The 26,801-nt window shown below is 53.6% G+C and overlaps 1 protein-coding gene across 3 annotated transcripts in view; it reads right to left on the reverse strand.

Annotated features, from left to right (window-relative positions):
- The window catches only part of elmo3 (engulfment and cell motility 3), a 248,612-nt gene that overhangs the window by 53,863 nt on the left and 167,948 nt on the right, over positions 1 to 26,801 (reverse strand). For 2 of the 3 annotated variants that reach the window (XM_072518566.1, XM_072518567.1), the window contains exon 15: positions 10,578 to 10,714. In XM_072518566.1, coding sequence (XP_072374667.1) covers positions 10,578 to 10,714 — 137 coding nt within the window. Of the gene's footprint in view, positions 1 to 6,262; positions 6,577 to 10,577; positions 10,715 to 26,801 lie in introns of those variants that run through there. The other variant, XM_072518568.1, reaches the window with a different exon arrangement.

Raw genomic sequence — 26,801 nt, forward strand, 5'->3', positions numbered from 1 at the left:
GGCACAGTGGAGGAAAGCGCAGGGGGCGACGTATGAGTATGGGGAGAAGGCGAGCCGGATGCTGGCACACCAGAGTCGTAAGAGGGTGGCAGCGAGGGAGATAGGTGGAGTCAAGGATAGCAGGGGAACTACGGTGCGGAGTGCGGTGAAAGTAAATGAGGCATTTAAGGACTTTTATGAGGAGCTGTACAGATCTCAGCCCCCAGCGGGGGAAGAGGGGATGCGACGATTTCTAGATCAACTGAGGTTCCCGAGGGTGGAGGAGCAGGAGGTGGCTGTTTGGGGGTGCCAATTGGGTTGGAGGAGCTGGTTAAAGGACTGGGGAGCATGCAGGCGGGGTGGGCCCCGGGGCCAGATGGGTTCCCGGTTGAGTTTTACAGGAAGTATGCGGACCTGTTCGCCCAGTTGCTAGTGAGGACTTTCAATGAGGCAAGGGAGGGGGGGACCCTGCCCCCGACAATGTCCGGGGCGCTGATCTCTGATCCTGAAGCGGGACAAGGACCCACTGCAATGTGAGTCGTATAGACCGATCTCGCTCCTCAATGTGGATGCTAAGTTGCTGGCAAAGTGCTGGCTACGAGAATTGAGGACTGTGTCCCGGGGGTGATTCATGAGGACCAGACGGGATTTGTAAAGGGCAGGCAGCTAAACACCAATGTGCGGAGGCTCCTAAACGTGATTATGATGCCATTGGTGGAGGGAGAGGCAGAGATAGTTGCAGCTATGGACGCGGAGAAGGCCTTTGACCGGGTGGAGTGGGAGTATCTCTGGGAAGTGTTGCGGAGGTTTGGGTTTGGGGAGGGGTTTATCAGTTGGGTTAAGCTCCTATATAGAGCCCCGGTGGCGAGTGTGGCTATGAATCGGCGGAGGTCGGAGTATTTTCGGCTGTATCGAGGGACGAGGCAGGGGTGCCCCCTGTCCCCCCTGTTGTTTGCATTAGCAATTGAGCCTTTGGCCATGGCATTAAGGGAGTCCAGGAAATGGAGGGGGGTGGGGGGTCCGAGGGAGAGAGGAGCATCAGGTGTCGCTGTATGCGGACGACCTGTTGCTGTATGTGGCAGATCCAGTGGAGGGGATGGTGGAGGTCATGCGGATCCTAAGGGAGTTTGGGGACTTCTCGGGCTATAAGCTCAATGTAGGGAAAAGTGAGCACTTTGTGGTGCATCCGGGGGACCAGGGAAGAGGGATAGACGACCTACCGTTGAGCAGGGCGGAAAGGAGCTTTCGGTACTTGGGGATCCAGGTAGCTAGGAGCTGGGGGGCCCTGCACAAACTTAATTTGACGCGGCTGGTGGAGCAGATGGAGGAGGACTTTAAAAGATGGGATGTGTTGCCACTCTCGCTAGCGGGCAGAGTACAGTCGATTAAAATGATGGTCCTCCCGAGGTTTCTTTTTGTGTTCCAGTGCCTTCCTATTATGATTACCAAGGCCTTTTTTAAGCGGGTAGGTAGGAGCAGCATGGGTTTTGTGTGGGCAAACAAGACCCCGAGGGTAAGAAGGGGGTTTCTGGAGCGTAGTAGGGACAGAGGAGGGCTGGCATTGCCGAATCTGGGTGGCTATTATTGGGCAGCCAACGTGGCGATGATCCCTAAATGGGTAATAGAGGGAGAGGGGGCGGCATGGAAGAGGCTGGAGATGGCGTCCTGCAAAGGAACGAGCCTGAGGGCGCTGGTGACGGCACCGCTGCCGCTCTCGCCGACAAGGCACACCACAAGTCCGGTGGTGGTGGCAACGCTAAAGATCTGGGGGCAGTGGAGACGACATAGGGTGAGATGGGAGCCTCGGTGTGGTCCCCGATCCGGGAGAACCATCGATTCGTCCCAGGAAGGATGGACGGGGGGGGTTTCGGAGCTGGCATCGGGCAGGGATCAGAAGGATGGGGGACCTGTTTATAGGCAGGACGTTTGCGAGCCTAGGGGCGCTGGAGGAGACGTTTGGGTTACCCCCGGGAAATGCGTTCAGGTATATGCAAGTGAGGGCGTTTGTGAGGTGGCAGGTGAGGGGATTTCCATTGCTCCCGGCACAGGGGATTCAGGACAGGGTGATTTCGGGTGTATGGGTCGGAGAAGGCAAGGTTTCGGCGATATATCAGGAGATGAAAGAAGAGGAGGAGGCTTCGGTAGAGGAGCTGAAGGGCAAGTGGGAGGAGGAGTTGGGGGGAGGAGATTGATGCCCCGAGTAGGGTTAATTCCTCTTCCTCATGTGCCACGCTCAGCCTGATACAGTTTAAGGTTATTCACAGAGCGCATATGACAGGGGCGAGGCTGAGTAGGTTCTTTGGGATGGAGGACAGATGCGGGAGGTGCTCGGGAAGCCTGGCGAATCACGCCCACATGCCCGGCACTGGTTCTGGAGGGGTTTCGCGAAGACTATGTCCAAGGTGGTGAAAGTCCAGGTCAAACCAAGTTGTGGGCTGGCATTATTTGGGGTGGCGGATGAGCTGGGAGTGCAGGAGGCGAAAGAGACCGGTATTCTGGCCTTTGCGTCCCTGGTAGCCCGGCGGAGGATCTTGCTCATGTGGAAGGATGTGAAGCCCCCCAGTGTGGAAGCCTGGATAAATGACATGGCAGGGTTCATTAAGCTGGAGAGGGTAAAGTTTGCCTTGAGAGGGTCTGCGCAGGGGTTCTTCAGGTGGTGGCAACCGTTCCTAGACTATCTCGCGGAGCGTTAGAATGAGGTCGGTCAGCAGCAGCAGCAACCCAGGGAGGGAGGGGGGGGGGGAGGGGTCTCTTTCAGGGGGGGTGGTATTTGGGCGGGCGGGGGAGGGGGTTTTCCTAGGGGTACTTGTAAAAAAAAAAGCATATGGGAGGGTTAATATGTGCAGGAGAAACCCATTGTATAAGTTCTGTATTATGTTTGATTGATATGTTTATGTTCTGTCTGTCCTTTTCTCTTTTTCTTTTCTGTCACGGGGGGGGGGGGGTTAATTGGTTGAAAATGTTTGTTGGAAAAACTTTGAATAAACATATTTTTTAAAAAAACTATCTGGGACATTCTGATCAATGGTCAATGTAATGATATGTATAATCTAAGGAGAGTAAAGGATTAACAAGATGATGTTAATGCGTATGAACACTAGATGGCATCACTAAGTAGTTTTATAAAAGGCTGCATCTCTAGGCATTCTGGGAGAAGCTGTTGGAGATGTTGATGTAGAAGGATAGTGTGAAGTTGAGTTAGAGTGTAGATTATATATTAGAGTGATAATTAATTACTGTATCAATACTATTATTTTGTTAACTTTTACTCAGTAGTGTGCGCGAACCAATTTAAGTAGTGGAAAATAAACTAGTTTTGATTTAAACATATAGCTTTCTGTTCTTTGTCAACACTACAACTTTGGCTATCTTGGCGAACAATACAAGGAACATAACATGCAACCAGTAGTGGACAGTCATAACAGTCAATGCAGAGGAAAAGCACAAGAGATTGGAAAGTGAAGTGATAGCGTGTCAGGAGATGTGTCCAAACATTAATCTGTCGATTGCTAAATAAGCGTGCTTTTTTATTAATTGCTGCTGGTTCAGTTGTGGTGGGTGGAGGGGTGAAATTACCCTGGCATTGTGATTCACCCGAATTCATTAACCAAACTACTCTATAAATATCAGCCTTTTCAAAGTGAAAAATACAGATTTTCTACCCAATCCCTGGGCCGCTGGCAGCTGGCAGTGAGGGGCTGGCAGTCAGAGGCTGGGGGGCAGGATCGGGTGGGATTCCCCTTTTCACTGCACTCTCGTTGTAACTGCTTCTTTTCATGTGTCATGTAAGAGGCAAAAGGGGATTTTTAATTGTTAACAAACAAAAGCCCCTAAAATGCCCATGACAAGTGTAACAAAAAGAGGGTTTGGCAAAGATTTTTATTTTGCCATTGGTGCGAGGGGAAGGGTTTCAGATTCCTGGGACATTGGGACCAGTTCTGGGGGAGGTGGGGTCAGCACAAATTGGACGGGCTACATCTGGGCAGGACTCGGACTGATGTCCTCAGGGGGAGTATTTGCCAGAGTGGTTGTGGAGGGTTGAAATTAAAATGGCAGAGGGATGGACATCTATGAAAACGTCAGAGGAGGGGAAGTACTGACAAGAACAAAAGACAGAAAGGAGAATAAGAAAAGTGATAGGCAGAGAAATCAAGGGCCAGAAATGAAACAGGGCCACAGTGAAAAATAATGGGAACAGGACAAGGAATGTTAAAAAGACAAACCTTAAGGCTTTGTGCCTTGATATGTGGAGCATTCACAATAAAGTGGATGAATTAATCTCGAACAGGTATGACATAGTCCCGATTACGGAGACCAGGGGCGAAATTCTCCGGAAACGGCGCGATGTCCGCCGACTGGCGCCCAAAACGGCGCAAATCAGACGGGCATCGCGCCGCCCCAAAGGTGCGGAATGCTCCGCATCTTTGGGGGCCGAGCCCCAACCTTAAGGGGCTAAGTCGGCGCCAGACGAATTTCCGCCCCGCCAGCTGGCGGAAAAGGCCTTTGGTGCCCCGCCAGCTGACGCGGAAATGACATCTCCAGGCGGCGCATGCGCGGGAGCGTCAGCGGCCGCTGACGGCATTCCCGCGCATGTGCAGTGGAGGGAGTCTCTTCTGCCTCTGCCATGGTGGAGACTGTGGCGGAGGCGGAAGGGAAAGAGTGCCCCCACGGCACAGGCCCGCCCGCGGATCGGTGGGCCCCGATCGCGGGCCAGGCCACCGTGGGGGCACCCCACGGGGCCAGATCCCCCCAGGACCCCGGAGCCCGCCCGCGCCGCCTTGTCCCGCCGGTAAGGTAGGTGGTTTAATTTACGCCGGCGGGACAGGCATTTTAGCGGCGGGACTTCGGCCCATCCGGGCCAGAGAATCGCGCGGGGGGGGCCCGCCAACCGGCGCGATTCCCGCCCCCGCCGAATCTCCGGTGCCGGAGACTTCGGCAACCGGCGGGGGCGGGATTCACGCCAGCCCCCGGCGATTCTCCGACCCGGCGTGGGGTCGGAGAATCTCGCCCACGATTGCAGGGTGACCGGGAATGGAAACTGAACATCTAGGGGTATTCCGTATTTAGGAAGCACAGACAAAAAGGAAAAGGTGTTGGGGTTGCATTGCTGGTTAAAGAAGAAATTAACTCAATAGTGAGAAAGGACAATAGCTCTGACCATGTGGAATCTGTATGGGTACACCTTCCCAAGGGCAAGTATGGATGACTAATAAATGCTGGTCTAGCCAGCAATGCCAACATATCACGAAAGAACAATAGTGTCACAAGTAGGCTTACAATAGCGCTGCAATGAAGTTACAAAAATCCTCTAGTCGCCACACTACGGCACCTGTTCGGGTACACTAAGGGAGAATTCAGAATGTCCAATTCACCTAACAAGCACATCTTTCAGCACTTGTGGGAGGAAACCGGAGCACCCGTAAAAAACCCATGCGGACACGGGGAGAACGTGCAGACTCCGCACAAACAGTGACCAAAGCCTGGAATCGACAAACGAAACAACTTGCATAGTGGGCAACATGGTGGCAGAGTGGTTAGCACTGCTGCCTCACAGCGCCAGGGACCCGGGTTCAATTTCAACCTTGGGTGACTGTCTATGTGGAGTTTGTACATTTTCCCGGTGTCTGCGTAGGTTTCCTCTGGGTGCTCCGGTTTCCTCCCACAGCCCAAAGATCTGCAGGTTAGGTGGATTGGCCATGCTAAATTGTCCCCCAGTGTCCAAAAGGTTAGATCGGGTTACAGGGATGGGGTGGGGGCATGGGCCAAGATGGGGATCTTTTTCAGAGGGTCAGTGCAGACTCAATGGGCCAAATGGCACTGTAGGGATTCTATGGTGTATGGTGTCTTTCACATTGTAAAACTCCAATGCAAGTCAGTGAGCACTGGCATGATGAGTGAATGGGACTTGATGTAGCAGAGTTTTAGATGTGACCAACATTGTAGTGCCACCCACAACAGCCTTGATAAACACCATTGCCAGGTTGTACATGTTACAGGAACAGAGATTTCAAGGTGGTGTTCTTTGTTTGAAATGCCTCCTCCATAATTTTCTATATATGTACTCATTGGAGTTTAGAAGAATGAGAGGGGACCTTATTGAGACATATTGGATCATTTTCTGAATGGTCTGTCTGTTAAGGGGGTTCCATTCACACTTTCCAAGTTGCCACCTGCAAACACAGTTAAACTTCCAGGTTTGCACTTTCTCCCTGTTCCTGCCTAAATCAGGTTTCTGAGGCACTGACCCATTCAGAAAGGGAGCGACAGCAAATAATGTCCTTACCTTAAAGAAGCTCAGCCAGAGCCAGCATCCTCTGCAGCTGTCCACAGTCAACCCAAACTGTGCGGAAAAATACTCACAACTGCCCAAATGCCAGCAAAAAACCAGCAACTCACCCAATTCATAGAGAGCGCTCATCTAAATACATCATAAATCTGATCCATAGTGAAGTGAAAGCACAAATTTCCCCCTTTGTACAGCTCCAACACTAACCCTCGCTCTCCCACTGATTCTCTCCTTCACACACTGACCCCCTTTCATACTGACCCTTTCTTACCCACACTGACCCTCTTTCTCTCTTCCACACTGACCCCCTCTCACATTGACCCTTTCTTGCCCACACTGATCTCCTTTGTCTCCCACACTGACCCCCTCTCTCTCTCCCCCACTGACGCTCTCTCGCTCTCTCCCCACTGACCCCCTCTCTCCCTCCCACACTGACCCTCTCTCTCCCTCCCACACTGACCCTCTCTTTCTCAGTCTCTCCCTCTCCCACTGACACTCGCTCTCTCTCCTCCTCCCTCACACTGACTGTCTCTCTCCCACACTGACTGAACGCTATCAGCTCTCCAACACTGACTCTCTCTCTCTCTACACACACACACACTCAGTGCTGCCCACTACATGAGCTCAATGAAATAACTCATTAGATAGTTGTATGCTCAGGGTGGGGGGATTATACAAAGGCCAGCCCACAAGAGATGCCTTGGCTAAATAATGACAACTGCTTTGTTAACATTGGTCTGCTAGGGGGTGAAATCTACCGGACTAGGCCCTGCCATGATACCAGGCTGTATTTCAAAGGTTTTTAACCCTTTAATGTTCCCTCCTCTTCAATTCTGAATAAGAAGTTAAACAGCACGCAGCACCTATTCATTCCCATGTTTAATGGGCATTGCACTGTAAGAGATTCATTTTTTGAAAACAAATTTAGAGTACCTAATTAATTTTTTCCCAATTAAGGGGCAATTTAGTGTGGCCAATCCACCTTTGGTTGTGGGGGTTAAACCCTCGCAAACACGGGGAGAATGTGCAAACTCCACACGGAGAGTGACCCAGAGCCGGGATCGAACCTGGGACCTCAGCACTGCGAGGCAGCAGTGCTAACCACTGCGCCACCGTGCTGCTGAATTCATTTTAACCCATCATGTACCAGATCTTTTTGAGGTCGACCATTTGCTAATCTCCCTACTGCCCTGAAGGTGATGACAACTATGGTGCGGGTTCTGTGGGTTAAAGCTGCCCCTCAAAGCACCTCACCTAAGAGGCCTGCCAATAGGCCGAGCACCATTAAATATGATTCCTCATTGTCAAATTACCTCAGTTCTCTCGGACCCTCAAGCCAGGGTCACGATTATTATGGGGAGCAGGAGCTTCAGGTTGTCAGCAGTGATCCAGTTTTAAGCGCTCTCGCCCGAGTCTAAAGACTGTGGCTTTAACTTCCAACTCCAGAGATCCGAGCACTCCAGACCGGCATTTAAATTCATTCCTGATGGGAGTGCTACACGGTCAGACGTTCTGTGTTCTGGATAAGACTTTACACCAAGGTATTGTCTGCCCTCGCAAGTGGACTTATAAGATCAAATGGGGAGGAGGATAACACCACGGGGCTCCGGGCAATATTTTTCCCTCACCTAACATCGCTAAAAACAGATGATCAGGTAATTAGCAGATTGCTGTCTGTGGGATCTTGCGGTGTACAAATCGGCTGCTGCCTTTTCCTGCATTAAAAAACGGACTGCTCTTCAAAAAGTACTTCATAGGCTTTTGGATATCCTGTGTTCGTGAAAGTCACTATGTAAATAGGAATTTTCCTCCCGCATATCCCTTTCCCCATCTATTTATGCCAAAACTTCAAGAATCCCATCACGCTCCTGATTTTAAGCTGCATAGAAAATAGCTGCATTGAACAATCTTAGATTGTAAAAGTGTTAAACAAAAGAGGATGTGAGCCAGTCATTACTGATTTGAGACGGTGAGGAGCTAACAGCTGGCAGTCTTCCTCCAATAGTAATTCGCCTCCACTTGACCACAAGGCCTATTCAGCCCTGACTCTTATAGGACCAGGGCCAACCCCAGAGGAAACGCTCAACTCCACCTTCATTTTTTTTTTCCCAATTAAGGGGCAATTTAGTGTGGACAATCTACCTAACCTGCACATCTTTGCGTTGTGGGGGTGAAACCCACGCAGACATGGGGAGAATGTGCAAACTCCACACGGACAGTGACCCAGGGCCGGGATTCGAACCCGAGTTCTCAGCGCCGCAGTCCCAGTGCTATCCACTGCACCACATGCCGCCCCCAACTCCACCTTCATAACAAAATATCATAATTGTGCTCCAGATCCCACACTAGCTGCGAGCAATGCCACAGGATATCCACCAGCATTTCCAACTCATTTGTTGATTGACAAAAGCGCAGCAAAAGTGACTTGCTTCGGAAGAGGACCACAGCCTTAAGAATGTCATAGCGCCGTTCATGGGAAAGGTTTGTAATCCGGCAACCAACGCCCCAGTTATGGGGCCCATGGAATGAAGGCAGAGTGGGCGATATAATGGGTTCAGAGTCTGATCCACCAGTTACCTCTCAAATGGTGGAGATGAAAATCCTCCAAGCTCTTCCCTGATGTTATTCATGGATTTTAGAGGGGGCGCTCTTGGGAATGTAAGAGATTGAACGGCCGTTGGTGGGTTTCGTAATGGTAACTTCCGACCCATCGCCAATTTAACTCCAACTGATAGCTGACACTGTCAAGATGATGGCAGCATTCCCCTCCTTGACCTTATTGCCCTTGAACACTGGGTGTAGTTTACCGTTGACTGAAGTGACTGACGAGGAGAACGTGTGCATCCTCCCGTCTCTCAATCCGAAAGGAACAGGCCTGCATCCGTAACTCACCACCATTCACGTCCAGCGTCATTCAATGCCCGGCATGGCTGAGCAGTTTGGCAGAAAGTAAAATGAAATCTTCCTGGGCAGCAGTTCATTCATTTCTCTGCAGTGACTCACACCACGCAGGCTGTGCTGACACAAGCACATCCAAAGCACAATAGGGCCTGGTACTATCCAATCAGGCCTCGGCCTAACCCTTCTGTCTCAAACCTCTAGCACAGGGAATATGTCACCCATTCACTAGAGGTTTAAGTCAATAAACCCCAGTGTTTACACGCCAGAAAAGCAAAACTTGTTTATTTTAAAAATCCATTTCAAATGAACAAAAACAAATCGAAGCAGATACCCTCAGTCACCATAGCGATGTGTTCCGAGTACCTTCCCCATGCAAGGCCTGGATTAATACAGACATCTCTCCAAGGTTCAGCAAAGCATATTCACTGAGTCCCTGATTTGTCCAATGTCTGACTTGGGCTCAATTAATTGACCTTGCCCGCCAGGCAATAAAGGCAGCTTTGTTTTCACTGCTGAGGCGTGTGCAGCAATAGGATTGGACTCCGCTGTGTTTCCTCTAGGGTTGAATAGCTAGCACGCACCATCTCCCTGGAGTTCACAGGTTCAAGGACAGAGGCTCCAGAAGGTGGTGGGAACCTCCAGGGTGCTCACAGCTCAGCCCAAGGATAGGTGGCCCTGTAGAAAGTGAGGCTGAGGTAACTCATTCATCAGGGATGTGACCAGGATAAACACAGCACCCAGTTGGCTACAGTGTGGCAACATTGCCCCTACTTTCTCCTGCCTCCCTGACCATCCCCTCAGAAGAGCGGGAACAAACGCCAGGGTGAGAGCAATGAATACATTACAGGCTCGGGATCCGACAGCAATGGGCTATTGACAATAAAACATCTGTCAGAGGTTCACCTCCTGATGTCCACAGGTTAATCCTGGATCCAAAATCATCAGCTTGGGCAGTGCTGAACCACATCCATGACATGTCCACCGACACTCATCTATTTAGCCTTTCAGGTGGTGAGTAAGAGTTTGAATGAGGTTTGGGAGTCCTCCAGGTACCTACAAGTCAGTACCACAGCAGGGCCACAGGGCAGAACCAGTGGGCAAAGGAATGAAAACAAAATCCACCTTTCCAAGTAGGTTCAGCACCTGCCTGGCTCTGGACAATTGTTGGATCAATGGTCCTGTATTGAGACTGTTCAGTGTTTGATTGGACTCTCTGGGAGTCACTTTTTGCCATGACCATCCACTCTATGAACCAATTCAACATAGTATGTTACGGTTACAACGCTGCAGGAGGCCAGTTGGCCAATCAAGCCTGTATTAGACCTTTGAAAAAAACATGCATTCCTGCTCTTTAGCCCTACACATGTTTCTTTACCCCCCCCCCTCCCAAAGTGTAATTTGGAGGTGTTACCTTGTCAAAGTCCTCCTGTGTGGCTCGCATCTCTTTCCATGTCTTGTTCAGCAGCTGGATGCAGATGCAGAAGAACTCCTCAAAAACCCTGTCCTGGGCAAAGAACATGGGGTAGAAGTCCTGTCCTGTCTCTGAAGCTGCAAAGGAGAAGCAGAGATATTATTGGGAGGCAACAAGATGGACACTTAAAGCTCCACTCTTTATGGTGTCTTACTCTTGCGAAGACTGTATGGAGACATTATTCGATAAGGTAGCAGCAACTCAATGTAAAATGATAGCCCACCTTAAACGGAGTTCTGTTCACTTAACAAAGAGGAATCTAAAGGGAAAAGATTGGTTGCTAATTCTGATGGTAATGGCTGGGGACAGCAGTTATCCTGTGGCGATGGGACACCTTAAACCTTGACCATTACCCTGCAGGATTGGAGTCCGAATCCAGCTAACCTGTCTGCTGAAGTCAGGATCCCAGGGTCGAACAGGAGTAGCCATTTAACCCCTGGAGTATGTTCCGCCATTTCAATGAGATCGTGATTGATCTGTCACATTGTCTCTTTGCCTCATGTCCCTTTAACACCAGTGCATAATAAAAATCTATCATCTCAGATTGAACTAGGATCAATTGACATTTGTGAAAGAGAGTTTGAAACTTCCACCATACTCTGAGGGTACAAGCGTTTCCCAATTTCATTCCTGAAAGATCATGCTTTGTTTGATTTGAGGAGATTGTGGCAACAGACTGGGACCTATAACATTCCAGCCTGATGTCAGAGAGTGCTAGGAGCCACCTTACAAACACCAATTCCCTCAATTCTGTCCCTGGCTTCAAATTCCTGTACAAGACTCGGCTCCCTGTCAACATCCCCTGCAAATTGATTTCCATCCTGCCTGGCCTGCTCATTTCATTACATGGTACCGTCTGGATTACTGAGGGGGAGGTGGTGGCATAGTGGTATTGTCACTGGAGTAGTAATGCAGGAACCTGGGGGTAATGATCTGGGGACCTGGGTTTGAATCCCACCATGGCAGATGGTGAAATTTGAAGTCAATGAGAAACTCATTTCTCTTAGGAGAGCATGGCAGCACAGTGGCTTCACAGCGCCAGGATCCCAGGTTCAATTCCCCGCTGGGTCACTGTCTGTGTGGAGTCTGCACGTTCTCCCCGTGTCTGCGTGGGTTTCCTCCGGATGCTCCGGTTTCCTCCCACAGTCCAAAGATGTGCAGGTTAGTTGGATTCACCATGCTAAATTGCCCTTAGTGCCCCAAAAAAGGTGAGGAGGGGTTATTGGGTTACAGGGATAGGGTGGAAGTGAGGGCTTAACAGGGTCGGTGTAGCCTCAATGGACTGAATGGCCTTCTGCACTGTATGTTCTAATGATGACCATGAAACCATTGTCAATTCTTGTGGAAGAAAAACCCCATCTGGTTCTTTAGGGAAGGAAACCTGCCGCCCTTACCTGGTCTGGCCTACATGTCATTCTATCACAGTGTGGCTGACTCTTAACTGTCCTCTGAAATGGTCTAGCAAGCCACTCAGTTCGAGGGCAATTAGGGATGGGCAACAAATGCTGGCCCAGCCAATGATGCCCACATCCCGTGACTGAATAAAAATAAAGCACACCGCGTACAGGAACATAGCTCACCTTTAAACAAATATATGACCAAATTACATTTGGAGAGGCTGCAGGGATGGCTAGTGGGGAAATGGGACTGTCATGGTAGATTAAGGTGTACTCTTCTATATTTGGGATTAGGAAACAGCTCATAGGGAACTTAACTCTGTACCTAACTCAAACAAAGAACAAAGAACAAAGAAATGTACAGCACAGGAACAGGCCCTTCGGCCCTCCAAGCCCGTGCCTACCATGCTGCCCGACTAAACTACAATCTTCTACACTTCCTGGGTCCGTATCCCTCTATTCCCATCCTATTCATGTATTTGTCAAGATGCCGCTTAAATGTCACGATCGTCCCTGCTTCCACCACCTCCTCCGGTAGCGAGTTCCAGGCACCCACTACCCTCTGCGTAAAAAACTTGCCTCGTACATCTACTCTAAACCTTGCCCCTCTCACCTTAAACCTATGCCCCCCTAGTAATTGACCCCTCTACCGTGGGGAAAAGCCTCTGACTATCCACTCTGTCTATGCCCCTCATAATTTTGTATACCTCTATCAGGTCTCCCCTCAACCTCCTTCGTCCCAGTGAGAACAAACCGAGTTTATTCAACCGCTCCTCATAGCTAATGCCCTCCATACCAGGCAACATTCTGGTAAATCTCTTCTGCACCCTCTCTAAAGCCTCCACATCCTTCTGGTAGTGTGGCGACCAGAATTGAACACTATACTCCAAGTGTGGCCTAACTAAGATTCTATACAGCTGCAACATGACTTGCCAATTCTTATACTCAATGCCCCGGCCAATGAAGGCAAGCATGCCGTATGCCTTCTTGACTACCTTCTCCACCTGTGTTGCCCCTTTCAATGACCTGTGGGCCTGTACTCCTAGATCTCTTTGACTTTCAATACTCTTGAGGGTTCTACCATTCACTGTATATTCCCTACCTGCATTAGACCTTCCAAAATGCATTACCTCACATTTGTCCGGATTAAACTCCATCTGCCATCTCTCCACCCAAGTCTCCAAACAATCTAAATCCTGCTGTATCCTCCGACAGTCCTCATCGCTATCCGCAATTCCACCAACCTTTGTGTCGTCTGCAAACTTACTAATCAGACCAGTTACATTTTCCTCCAAATCATTTATATATACTACAAAGAGCAAAGATCCCAGCACTGATCCCTGTGGAACACCACTGGTTACAGCCCTCCAATTAGAAAAGCATCCTTCCATTGCTACTCTCTGCCTTCTATGACCTAGCCAGTTCTGTATCCACCTTGCCAGCTCACCCCTGATCCCGTGTGACTTCACCTTTTGTACTAGTCTACCATGAGGGACCTTGTCAAAGGCCTTACTGAAGTCCATATAGACAACATCCACTGCCCTACCTGCATCAATCATCTTAGTGACCTCCTCGAAAAACTCTATCAAGTTAGTGAGACCCGACCTTCCCTTCACAAAACCGTGCTGCCTCTCACTAATACGTCCATTTTCTTCCAAATGGGAGTAGATCCTGTCTCGAAGAATTCTCTCCAGTAATTTCCCTACCACTGAAGTAAGGCTCACCGGCCTGTAGTTCCCGGGATTATCCTTGCTACCCTTCTTAAACAGAGGAACAACATTGGCTATTCTCCAGTCCTCCGGGACATCCCCTGAAGACAGCGAGGATCCAAAGAATTCTGTCAAGGCCTCAGTAATTTCCTCTCCAGCCTCCTTCAGTATTCTGGGGTAGATCCTATCAGGCCCTGGGGACTTATCTACCTTAATATTTTTTAAGACACCCAACACCTCGTCTTTTTGGATCTCAATGTGACCCAGGCTATCTACACACCCTTCTCCAGACTCAACATCTACCAATTTCTTCTCTTTGGTGAATACTGATGCAAAGTATTCATTTAGTACCTCGCCCATTTCCTCTGGCTCCACACATAGATTCCCTTGCCTATCCTTCAGTGGGCCAACCCTTTCCCTGGCTACCCTCTTGCTTTTTATGTACGTGTAAAAAGCCTTGGGATTTTCCTTAACCCTGTTTGCCAATGACTTTTCGTGACCACTTCTAGCCCTCCTGACTCCTTGCTTAAGTTCCTTCCTACTTTCGTTATGTTCCACGCAGGCTTCGTCTGTTCCCAGCCTTTTAGCCCTGACAAATGCCTCCTTTTTCTTTTTGACGAGGCCTACAATATCTCTCGTCATCCAAGGTTCCCGAAAATTGCCGTATTTATCCTTCTTCCTCACAGGAACATGCCGGTCCTGAATTCCTTTCAACTGCCACTTGAAAGCCTCCCACATGTCAGATGTTGATTTGCCCTCAAACATCCGCCCCCAATCTATGTTCTTCAGTTCCCGCCTAATATTATTATAATTAGCCTTCCCCCAATTTAGCACATTCATCCTAGGACCACTCTTATCCTTGTCCACCAGTACTTTAAAACTTACTGAATTGTGGTCACTGTTACCGAAATGCTCCCCTACTGAAGCATCTACCACCTGGCCGGTCTCATTCCCCAATACCAGGTCCAGTACAGCCCCTTCCCTAGTTGGACTGTCTACATATTGTTTTAGGAAGCCCTCCTGGATGCTCCTTACAAACTCCGCCCCGTCTAAGCCCCTGGCACTAAGTGAGTCCCAGTCAATATTTGGGAAGTTGAAGTCTCCCATCACCACAACCCTGTTGTTTTTACTCTTTTCCAAAATCTGTCTACCTATCTGCTCCTCTATCTCCCGCTGGCTGTTGGGAGGCCTGTAGTAAACCCCCAACATTGTGACTGCACCCTTCTTATTCCTGATCTCTACCCATATAGCCTCACTGCCCTCTGAGGTGTCCTCTCGCAGTACAGCTGTGATATTCTCCCGAATCAGTAGCGCAACTCCGCCTCCCATTTTACATCCCCCTCTATCCCGCCTGAAACATCTAAATCCTGGAACGTTTAGCTGCCAATCCTGCCCTTCACTCAACCAGGTCTCTGTAATGGCAACAACATCATAGTTCCAAGTACTAATCCAAGCTCTAAGTTCATCTGCCTTACCCGTAATACTTCTTGCATTAAAACATATGCACTTCAGGCCACCAGACCCGCTGTGTTCAGCAACTTCTCTCTGCCTGCTCTGCCTCAGAGCCACACTGTCCCTATTCCCTAGTTCTCCCTCAATGCTCTCACCTTCTGACCTATTGCTCCCGTGCCCACCCCCCTGCCATACTAGTTTAAACCCTCCCGTGTGACACTAGCAAACCTCGTGTCCAGGATATTTATGCCTCTCCGGTTTAGATGCAACCCGTCCTTCTTATACAGGTCACACCTACCCCGGAAGAGCTCCCAGTGGTCCAGATAACGGAAACCCTCCCTCCTACACCAGCTGTTTAGTCACGTGTTTAGCTGCTCTATCTTCCTATTTCTAGCCTCACTGGCACGTGGCACAGGGAGTAATCCCGAGATTACAACCCTCGAGGTCCTGTCTTTTAACTTTCTGCCTAGCTCCCTGAACTCCTGCTGCAGGACCTCATGCCCCTTCCTGCCTATGTCGTTAGTACCAATATGTACAACAACCTCTGCCTGTTTGCCCTCCCCCTTCAGGATGCCCTCTACCCGTTCGGAGACATCCTGGACCCTGGCACCAGGGAGGCAACATACCATCCTGGAGTCTCTTTCACGTCCACAGAAGTGCCTATCTGTGCCCCTGACTATAGAGTCCCCTATTACTATTACTCTTCTGCGCTTTGACCCTCCCGTTTGAACATCAGAGCCAGCCGTGGTGCCACTGCTCTGGCTGCTGCTGTTTTCCCCGATAGGCTATCCCCCCCGACAGTATTCAAAGGGGTATACCTGTTCGAGAGGGGGACAACCACAGGGGATTCCTGCACTGACTGCCTGCCCTTTCTGGTGGTCACCCATTTCTCTGCCTGCACCTTGGGTGTGACCACATTTACATAACTGCGATCTATGACACTTTCCGCCACCTGCATGCTCCTAAGTGCATCCAATTGCTGCTCCAACCGAACCATGCGGTCTGTGAGGAGCTCCAGTTGGGTGCACTTTCTGCAGATGAAGCCATCCGGGACGCTGGAAGCCTCCCGGACCTGCCACATCTCACAGTCAGAGCACTGCACCCCTCTAACTGACATTGTGTCAATTAATTAAAATTAAAATTAAAAAAAAATTTTAAAATTTTTTTTTCGAAGTTACTGTTAACTATCTGTTTCCTAGCACTAGATTTCTAATAGAAATGCGAAAGCTAAATATAGTACTCTCCGATCTCTGGCTTAGCTATCCCTCCAAATTATAATTAAGTAATTATGTTTAATTAGTTACCAATGCTTATTTTTTTTTAAATTTAGTGTAGATTCCCAACCAGCCACTCAGGCCACAGCTTTTCTGTGATGTCACTTCAGTTTCCCCCTGACACACACAATTTGAAAAAGGTGTAAAAGTAAAAATGAGTAAAAATCACTTACTTACCTTCTTACCCTCTGAGTGTTCTCAGGTTCTCTCCCTGACAGAGACTGCTCCTCCTCCTCCGAACGGCTCCCGAAACTAGGCCGCGATCTTTTAAAATCTCTGCTCCGACTCGCAGCTCACGCGCTTTTTAAATCTCAGGCGCTGTTTTCAGAGTCCCGGCTCACTCAGCTCCCGCGCTGTTTTCACTGTCCCGGCTCACTCAGCTCCCGCGCTGTTTTCAGAGTCCCGGCTCACTCACCTCTCGCGCTGTTTTCACTGTCCCGGCTCACTCAGCTCCCGCGCTGTTTTCAGACTCCCGGCTCACTCAGCTCCCACGCTGTTTTCACTGTCCCGGCTCACTCAGCCCCCGCGCTGTTTTCACTGTCCCGGCTCACTCACCTCTCGCGCTGTTTTCAAAGTCCCGGCTCACTCACCTCTCGCGCTGTTTTCACTGTCCCGGCTCACTCAGCTCCCGCGCTGTTTTCAAAGTACCGGCTCCCTCAGCTCCCGCGCTGTTTTCAAAGTCCCGGCTCACTCAGCTCCCACGCTGTTTTCAGAGTCCCGGCTCACTCAGCTCTCGCGCTGTTTTCACTGTCCCGTCTCACTCAGCTCTCGCGCTGTTTTCAAAGTCCCGGCTCACTCAGCTCCCGCACTGTTTTCAGAGTCCCGGCTCACTCAGCTCCCGCGCTGTTTTCACTGTCCCGGCTCACTCAGCTCCCGCGCTGTTTTCACTGTCCCGGCTCACTCAGCTCCCGCGCTGTTTTCAGAGTCCCGGCTCACTCAGCTGCAGCGTTGTTTTCACTGTCCTGGCTCACTCAGCTCTCGCGCTGTTTTCAGAGTCCCGGCTCACTCAGCTCCCGCGCTGTTTTCAATGTCCCGGCGCACTCAGCTCCCCCGCTGTTTTCAGAGTCCCGGCTCACTCAGCTCCCGCGCTGTTTTCAATGTCCCGGCTCACTCAGCTCCCGCGCTGTTTTCAACGTCCCGGTTCACTCAGCTCCCGCGCTGTTTTCACTGTCCCGGCTCACTCAGCTCTCGCGCTGTTTTCAGAGTCCCGGCTCACTCAGCTCTCGCGCTGTTTTCAGAGTCCCGGCTCACTCACCTCTCGCGCTGTTTTCACTGTCCCGGCTCACTCAGCTCCCGCGCTGTTTTCAGAGTCCCGGCTCACTCAGCTCCCGCGCTGTTTTCACTGTCCCGGCTCATTCACCTCTCGCACTGTTTTCACTGTCCCGGCTCACTCAGATCCCGTGCTGTTTTCACTGTACCGGCTCACTCAGCTCCCACGCTGTTCTCAGAATCCCGGCTCACTCACCTCCCGCGCTGTTTTCACTGTCCCGGCTCACTCAGCTCCCGCGCTGTTTTCACTGTCCCGGCTCACTCAGCTCCCGCGCTGTTTTCACTGTCCAGGCTCACTCAGCTCTCGCGCTGTGTTCACTGTCCCGGCTCACTCACCTCCCGCGCTGTTTTCACTGTCCCGGCTCACTCAGCTCCCGCGCTGTTTTCACTGTCCCGGCTCACTCACCTCCCGCGCTGTTTTCACTGTCCCGGCTCACTCAGCTCCCGCGCTGTTTTCACTGTCCCGGCTCACTCAGCTCTCGCGCTGTTTTCAGAGTCCTGGCTCCCTCAGGTCCTGCGCTGTTTTCACTGTCCCGGCTCACTCACCTCTCGCGCTGTTTTCAGAGTCCCGGCTCACTCAGCTCCCGCGCTGTTTTCAGAGTCCCGGCTCACTCACCTCTCGCGCTGTTTTCAGAGTCCCGGCTCACTCAGCTCCCGCGCTGTTTTCAGAGTCCCGGCTCACTCACCTCTCGCGCTGTTTTCAGAGTCCCGGCTCACTCAGCTCTCGCGCTGTTTTCAGAATCCCGGCTCACTCAGCACCCGCGCTGTTTTCACTGTCCCGGCTCACTCAGCTCCCGCGGTGTTTTCAGAGTCCCGGCTCACTCAGCTCCCGCCCTGTTTTCACTGTCCCGGCTCACTCAGCTCCCGCGCTGTTTTCAGACTCCCGGCTCACTCACCTCTCGCACTGTTTTCACTGTCCCGGCTCACTCAGCTCCCGCGCTGTTTTCACTGTCCCGGCTCACTCAGCTCCCGCACTGTTTTCAGAGTCCCGGCTCACTCAGCTCCCGCGCTGTTTTCACTGTCCCGGCTCACTCAGCTCTCGCGCTGTTTTCAGAGTCCCGGCTCACTCACCTCTCGCGCTGTTTTCACTGTCCCGGCTCACTCAGCTCCCGCGCTGTTTTCAGACTCCCGGCTCACTCAGCTCCCACGCTGTTTTCACTGTCCCGGCTCACTCAGCTCCCGCGCTGTTTTCACTGTCCCGGCTCACTCACCTCTCGCGCTGTTTTCAAAGTCCCTGCTCACTCACCTCTCGCGCTGTTTTCACTGTCCCGGCTCACTCAGCTCCCGCGCTGTTTTCAAAGTACCGGCTCCCTCAGCTCCCGCGCTGTTTTCAAAGTCCCGGCTCACTCAGCTCCCACGCTGTTTTCAGAGTCCCGGCTCACTCAGCTCCCGCGCTGTTTTCACTGTCCCGTCTCACTCAGCTCTCGCGCTGTTTTCAAAGTCCCGGCTCACTCAGCTCCCGCACTGTTTTCAGAGTCCCGGCTCACTCAGCTCCCGCGCTGTTTTCACTGTCCCGGCTCACTCAGCTCCCGCGCTGTTTTCACTGTCCCGGCTCACTCAGCTCTCGCGCTGTTTTCAGAGTCCTGGCTCACTCACCTCTCGCGCTGTTTTCAGAGTCCCGGCTCACTCAGCTGCCGCGTTGTTTTCACTGTCCTGGCTCACTCAGCTCCCGCGCTGTTTTCTGAGTCCCGGCTCACTCAGCTCTCGCGCTGTTTTCAGAGTCCCGGCTCCCTCAGCTCCCGCGCTGTTTTCAGAGTCCCGGCTCACTCACCTCTCGCACTGTTTTCACTGTCCCGGCTCACTCACCTCTCGCACTGTTTTCACTGTCCCGGCGCACTCAGCTCCCGTGCTGTTTTCACTGTCCCGGCTCACTCAGCTCCCGCGCTGTTTTCAGAGTCCCGGCTCACTCACCTCCCGCGCTGTTTTCACTGTCCCAGCTCACTCAGCTCCCGCGCTGTTTTCAGACTCCTGGCTCCCTCAGCTCCCGCGCTGTTTTCAAAGTCCTGGCTCACTCAGCTCCCGCGCTGTTTTCACTGTCCCGGCTCACTCAGCTCCCGCGCTGTTTTCAGAGTCCCGGCTCACTCAGCTCCCGCACTGTTTTCAATGTCCCGGCTCACTCAGCTCCCGCGCTGTTTTCACTGTCCCGGCTCACACAGCTCCCGCGCTGTTTTCAATGACCCGGTTCACTCAGCTCCCCCGCTGTTTTCACTGTCCCGGCTCACTCAGCTCCCGCGCTGTTTTCACTGTCCCGGCTCACACAGCTCCCGCGCTGTTTTCAATGACCCGGTTCACTCACCTCTCGCGCTGTTTTCAGACTCTCGGCTCCCTCAGCTCCCGCGCTGTTTTCAGAGTCCCGGCTCACACAGCTCCCGCGCTGTTTTCAATGTCCCGGTTCACTCACTTCTCGCGCTGTTTTCAGAGTCCCGGCTCACTCAGCTCCCGCACTGTTTTCAATGTCCCGGCTCACTCAGCTCCCGCGCTGTTTTCACTGTCCCGGCTCACACAGCTCCTGCGCTGTTTTCACTGTCCCGGCTCACTCAGCTCTCGCGCTGTTTTCAGAGTCCCGGCTCACTCAGCTCCCGCGCTGTTTTCACTGTCCCGGCTCACACAGCTCCCGCGCTGTTTTCAATGACCCGGTTCACTCACCTCTCGCGCTGTTTTCAGACTCTCGGCTCCCTCAGCTCCCGCGCTGTTTTCAGAGTCCCGGCTCACACAGCTCCCGCGCTGTTTTCAATGTCCCGGTTCACTCACTTCTCGCGCTGTTTTCAGACTCCCGGCTCCCTCAGCTCCCGCGCTGTTTTCACTGTCCCGGCTCACTCAGCTCCCGCGCTGTTTTCAGAGTCCCTGCTCTCTCACCTCTCGCGCTGTTTTCAATGTCCCGGCTCACTCAGCTCCCGCGCTGTTTTCAGAGTCCCGGCTCACTCAGCTCCCGCGCTGTTTTCAGAGTCCCTGCTCTCTCACCTCTCGCGCTGTTTTCACTGTCCCGGCTCACTCAGCTCCCGCGCTGTTTTCAGAGTCCAGGCTCCCTCAGCTCCCGCGCTGTTTTCAATGTCCCGGCTCACTCAGCTCCCGCGCTGTTTTCAGAGTCCCTGCTCTCTCACCTCTCGCGCTGTTTTCAATGTCCCGGCTCACTCAGCTCCCGCGCTGTTTTCAGAGTCCCGGCTCACTCAGCTCCCGCGCTGTTTTCAGAGTCCCTGCTCTCTCACCTCTCGCGCTGTTTTCACTGTCCCGGCTCACTCAGCTCCCGCGCTGTTTTCAGAGTCCAGGCTCCCTCAGCTCCCGCGCTGTTTTCACTGTCCCAGCTCACTCAGCTCCCGCGCTGTTTTCAGAGTCCCGGCTCACTCAGCTCCCGCGCTGTTTTCAGAGTCCCTGCTCTCTCACCTCTCGCGCTGTTTTCAGACTCCCGGCTCACTCAGCTCCCGCGCTGTTTTCAGAGTCCCGGCTCACTCAGCTCCCGCGCTGTTTTCACTGTCCCGGCTCTCTCACCTCTCGCGCTGTTTTCAAAGTCCCGGCTCCCTCAGCTCCCGCGCTGTTTTCAAAGTCCTGGCTCACTCAGCTGCCGCGCTGTTTTCAGAGTCCCGGCTCACTCAGCTCCCGCGCTGTTTTCACTGTCCCGGCTCACTCAGCTCCCGCGCTGTTTTCAACGTCCCGGTTCACTCAGCTCCCGCGCTGTTTTCAATGTCCCGGCTCACTCAGCTCCCCCGCTGTTTTCACTGTCCCGGCTCACTCAGCTCCCGCGCTGTTTTCAGAGTCCCGGCTCACACAGCTCCCGCGCTGTTTTCAATGTCCCGGTTCACTCACCTCTCGCGCTGTTTTCACTGTCCCGGCTCACTCAGCTCCCGCGCTGTTTTCAGAGTCCCGGCTCACTCAGCTCCCGCACTGTTTTCAATGTCCCGGCTCACTCAGCTCCCGCGCTGTTTTCACTGTCCCGGCTCACACAGCTCCCGCGCTGTTTTCAATGACCCGGTTCACTCAGCTCCCCCGCTGTTTTCACTGTCCCGGCTCACTCAGCTCCCGCGCTGTTTTCACTGTCCCGGCTCACACAGCTCCCGCGCTGTTTTCAATGACCCGGTTCACTCACCTCTCGCGCTGTTTTCAGACTCTCGGCTCCCTCAGCTCCCGCGCTGTTTTCAGAGTCCCGGCTCACACAGCTCCCGCGCTGTTTTCAATGTCCCGGTTCACTCACTTCTCGCGCTGTTTTCAGAGTCCCGGCTCACTCAGCTCCCGCACTGTTTTCAATGTCCCGGCTCACTCAGCTCCCGCGCTGTTTTCACTGTCCCGGCTCACACAGCTCCTGCGCTGTTTTCACTGTCCCGGCTCACTCAGCTCTCGCGCTGTTTTCAGAGTCCCGGCTCACTCAGCTCCCGCGCTGTTTTCACTGTCCCGGCTCACACAGCTCCCGCGCTGTTTTCAATGACCCGGTTCACTCACCTCTCGCGCTGTTTTCAGACTCTCGGCTCCCTCAGCTCCCGCGCTGTTTTCAGAGTCCCGGCTCACACAGCTCCCGCGCTGTTTTCAATGTCCCGGTTCACTCACTTCTCGCGCTGTTTTCAGACTCCCGGCTCCCTCAGCTCCCGCGCTGTTTTCACTGTCCCGGCTCACTCAGCTCCCGCGCTGTTTTCAGAGTCCCTGCTCTCTCACCTCTCGCGCTGTTTTCAATGTCCCGGCTCACTCAGCTCCCGCGCTGTTTTCAGAGTCCCGGCTCACTCAGCTCCCGCGCTGTTTTCAGAGTCCCTGCTCTCTCACCTCTCGCGCTGTTTTCACTGTCCCGGCTCACTCAGCTCCCGCGCTGTTTTCAGAGTCCAGGCTCCCTCAGCTCCCGCGCTGTTTTCAATGTCCCGGCTCACTCAGCTCCCGCGCTGTTTTCAGAGTCCCTGCTCTCTCACCTCTCGCGCTGTTTTCAATGTCCCGGCTCACTCAGCTCCCGCGCTGTTTTCAGAGTCCCGGCTCACTCAGCTCCCGCGCTGTTTTCAGAGTCCCTGCTCTCTCACCTCTCGCGCTGTTTTCACTGTCCCGGCTCACTCAGCTCCCGCGCTGTTTTCAGAGTCCAGGCTCCCTCAGCTCCCGCGCTGTTTTCACTGTCCCAGCTCACTCAGCTCCCGCGCTGTTTTCAGAGTCCCGGCTCACTCAGCTCCCGCGCTGTTTTCAGAGTCCCTGCTCTCTCACCTCTCGCGCTGTTTTCAGACTCCCGGCTCACTCAGCTCCCGCGCTGTTTTCAGAGTCCCGGCTCACTCAGCTCCCGCGCTGTTTTCACTGTCCCGGCTCTCTCACCTCTCGCGCTGTTTTCAAAGTCCCGGCTCCCTCAGCTCCCGCGCTGTTTTCAAAGTCCTGGCTCACTCAGCTGCCGCGCTGTTTTCAGAGTCCCGGCTCACTCAGCTCCCGCGCTGTTTTCACTGTCCCGGCTCACTCAGCTCCCGCGCTGTTTTCAACGTCCCGGTTCACTCAGCTCCCGCGCTGTTTTCAATGTCCCGGCTCACTCAGCTCCCCCGCTGTTTTCACTGTCCCGGCTCACTCAGCTCCCGCGCTGTTTTCAGAGTCCCGGCTCACACAGCTCCCGCGCTGTTTTCAATGTCCCGGTTCACTCACCTCTCGCGCTGTTTTCAGACTCTCGGCTCACTCAGCTCCCGCGCTGTTTTCAGAGTCCCGGCTCACACAGCTCCCGCGCTGTTTTCAATGTCCCGGTTCACTCACTTCTTGCGCTGTTTTCAGACTCCCGGCTCCCTCAGCTCCCGCGCTGTTTTCACTGTCCCGGCTCACTCAGCTCCCGCGCTGTTTTCAGAGTCCCTGCTCTCTCACCTCTCGCGCTGTTTTCAATGTCCCGGCTCACTCAGCTCCCGCGCTGTTTTCAGAGTCCCTGCTCTCTCACCTCTCGCGCTGTTTTCAATGTCCCGGCTCACTCAGCTCCCGCGCTGTTTTCACTGTCCCGGCTCACTCAGCTCCCGCGCTGTTTTCAGAGTCCCTGCTCTCTCACCTCTCGCGCTGTTTTCACTGTCCCGGCTCACTCAGCTCCCGCGCTGTTTTCAGAGTCCAGGCTCCCTCAGCTCCCGCGCTGTTTTCAAGGTCCCGGCTCACTCAGCTCCCGCGCTGTTTTCAGAGTCCCGGCTCACTCAGCTCCCGCGCTGTTTTCAATGACCCGGTTCACTCACCTCTCGTGCTGTTTTCAGACTCTCGGCTCCCTCAGCTCCCGCGCTGTTTTCAGAGTCCCGGCTCACACAGCTCCCGCGCTGTTTTCAATGTCCCGGTTCACTCACTTCTCGCGCTGTTTTCAGAGTCCCGGCTCACTCAGCTCCCGCGCTGTTTTCACTGTCCCGGCTCACACAGCTCCCGCGCTGTTTTCAATGACCCGGTTCACTCAGCTCCCCCGCTGTTTTCACTGTCCCGGCTCACTCAGCTCCCGCGCTGTTTTCACTGTCCCGGCTCACACAGCTCCCGCGCTGTTTTCAATGACCCGGTTCACTCACCTCTCGCGCTGTTTTCAGACTCTCGGCTCCCTCAGCTCCCGCGCTGTTTTCAGAGTCCCGGCTCACACAGCTCCCGCGCTGTTTTCAATGTCCCGGTTCACTCACTTCTCGCGCTGTTTTCAGACTCCCGGCTCCCTCAGCTCCCGCGCTGTTTTCACTGTCCCGGCTCACTCAGCTCCCGCGCTGTTTTCAGAGTCCCTGCTCTCTCACCTCTCGCGCTGTTTTCAATGTCCCGGCTCACTCAGCTCCCGCGCTGTTTTCAGAGTCCCGGCTCACTCAGCTCCCGCGCTGTTTTGAGAGTCCCTGCTCTCTCACCTCTCGCGCTGTTTTCACTGTCCCGGCTCACTCAGCTCCCGCGCTGTTTTCAGAGTCCAGGCTCCCTCAGCTCCCGCGCTGTTTTCAATGTCCCGGCTCACTCAGCTCCCGCGCTGTTTTCAGAGTCCCTGCTCTCTCACCTCTCGCGCTGTTTTCAATGTCCCGGCTCACTCAGCTCCCGCGCTGTTTTCAGAGTCCAGGCTCCCTCAGCTCCCGCGCTGTTTTCACTGTCCCAGCTCACTCAGCTCCCGCGCTGTTTTCAGAGTCCCGGCTCACTCAGCTCCCGCGCTGTTTTCAGAGTCCCTGCTCTCTCACCTCTCGCGCTGTTTTCAGACTCCCGGCTCACTCAGCTCCCGCGCTGTTTTCAGAGTCCCGGCTCACTCAGCTCCCGCGCTGTTTTCACTGTCCCGGCTCTCTCACCTCCCGCGCTGTTTTCAAAGTCCTGGCTCACTCAGCTGCCGCGCTGTTTTCAGAGTCCCGGCTCACTCAGCTCCCGCGCTGTTTTCACTGTCCCGGCTCACTCAGCTCCCGCGCTGTTTTCAACGTCCCGGTTCACTCAGCTCCCGCGCTGTTTTCAATGTCCCGGCTCACTCAGCTCCCCCGCTGTTTTCACTGTCCCGGCTCACTCAGCTCCCGCGCTGTTTTCAGAGTCCCGGCTCACACAGCTCCCGCGCTGTTTTCAATGACCCGGTTCACTCACCTCTCGCGCTGTTTTCACTGTCCCGGCTCACTCAGCTCTCGCGCTGTTTTCAGAGTCCCGGCTCACTCAGCTCCCGCGCTGTTTTCACTGTCCCGGCTCACACAGCTCCCGCGCTGTTTTCAATGACCCGGTTCACTCACCTCTCGCGCTGTTTTCAGACTCTCGGCTCCCTCAGCTCCCGCGCTGTTTTCAGAGTCCCGGCTCACACAGCTCCCGCGCTGTTTTCAATGTCCCGGTTCACTCACTTCTCGCGCTGTTTTCAGACTCCCGGCTCCCTCAGCTCCCGCGCTGTTTTCACTGTCCCGGCTCACTCAGCTCCCGCGCTGTTTTCAGAGTCCCTGCTCTCTCACCTCTCGCGCTGTTTTCAATGTCCCGGCTCACTCAGCTCCCGCGCTGTTTTCAGAGTCCCGGCTCACTCAGCTCCCGCGCTGTTTTCAGAGTCCCTGCTCTCTCACCTCTCGCGCTGTTTTCACTGTCCCGGCTCACTGAGCTCCCGCTCTGTTTTCAGAGTCCAGGCTCCCTCAGCTCCCGCGCTGTTTTCAATGTCCCGGCTCACTCAGCTCCCGCGCTGTTTTCAGAGTCCCTGCTCTCTCACCTCTCGCGCTGTTTTCAATGTCCCGGCTCACTCAGCTCCCGCGCTGTTTTCAGAGTCCCGGCTCACTCAGCTCCCGCGCTGTTTTCAGAGTCCCTGCTCTCTCACCTCTCGCGCTGTTTTCACTGTCCCGGCTCACTCAGCTCCCGCGCTGTTTTCAGAGTCCAGGCTCCCTCAGCTCCCGCGCTGTTTTCACTGTCCCAGCTCACTCAGCTCCCGCGCTGTTTTCAGAGTCCCGGCTCACTCAGCTCCCGCGCTGTTTTCAGAGTCCCTGCTCTCTCACCTCTCGCGCTGTTTTCAGACTCCCGGCTCACTCAGCTCCCGCGCTGTTTTCAGAGTCCCGGCTCACTCAGCTCCCGCGCTGTTTTCACTGTCCCGGCTCTCTCACCTCTCGCGCTGTTTTCAAAGTCCCGGCTCCCTCACCTCCCGCGCTGTTTTCAAAGTCCTGGCTCACTCAGCTGCCGCGCTGTTTTCAGAGTCCCGGCTCACTCAGCTCCCGCGCTGTTTTCACTGTCCCGGCTCACTCAGCTCCCGCGCTGTTTTCAACGTCCCGGTTCACTCAGCTCCCGCGCTGTTTTCAATGTCCCGGCTCACTCAGCTCCCCCGCTGTTTTCACTGTCCCGGCTCACTCAGCTCCCGCGCTGTTTTCAGAGTCCCGGCTCACACAGCTCCCGCGCTGTTTTCAATGTCCCGGTTCACTCACCTCTCGCGCTGTTTTCAGACTCTCGGCTCACTCAGCTCCCGCGCTGTTTTCAGAGTCCCGGCTCACACAGCTCCCGCGCTGTTTTCAATGTCCCGGTTCACTCACTTCTTGCGCTGTTTTCAGACTCCCGGCTCCCTCAGCTCCCGCGCTGTTTTCACTGTCCCGGCTCACTCAGCTCCCGCGCTGTTTTCAGAGTCCCTGCTCTCTCACCTCTCGCGCTGTTTTCAATGTTCCGGCTCACTCAGCTCCCGCGCTGTTTTCAGAGTCCCTGCTCTCTCACCTCTCGCGCTGT

Source organism: Scyliorhinus torazame, chromosome 10 (genome assembly GCF_047496885.1).
Source record: "Scyliorhinus torazame isolate Kashiwa2021f chromosome 10, sScyTor2.1, whole genome shotgun sequence".
NCBI lineage: Eukaryota > Metazoa > Chordata > Chondrichthyes > Carcharhiniformes > Scyliorhinidae > Scyliorhinus > Scyliorhinus torazame.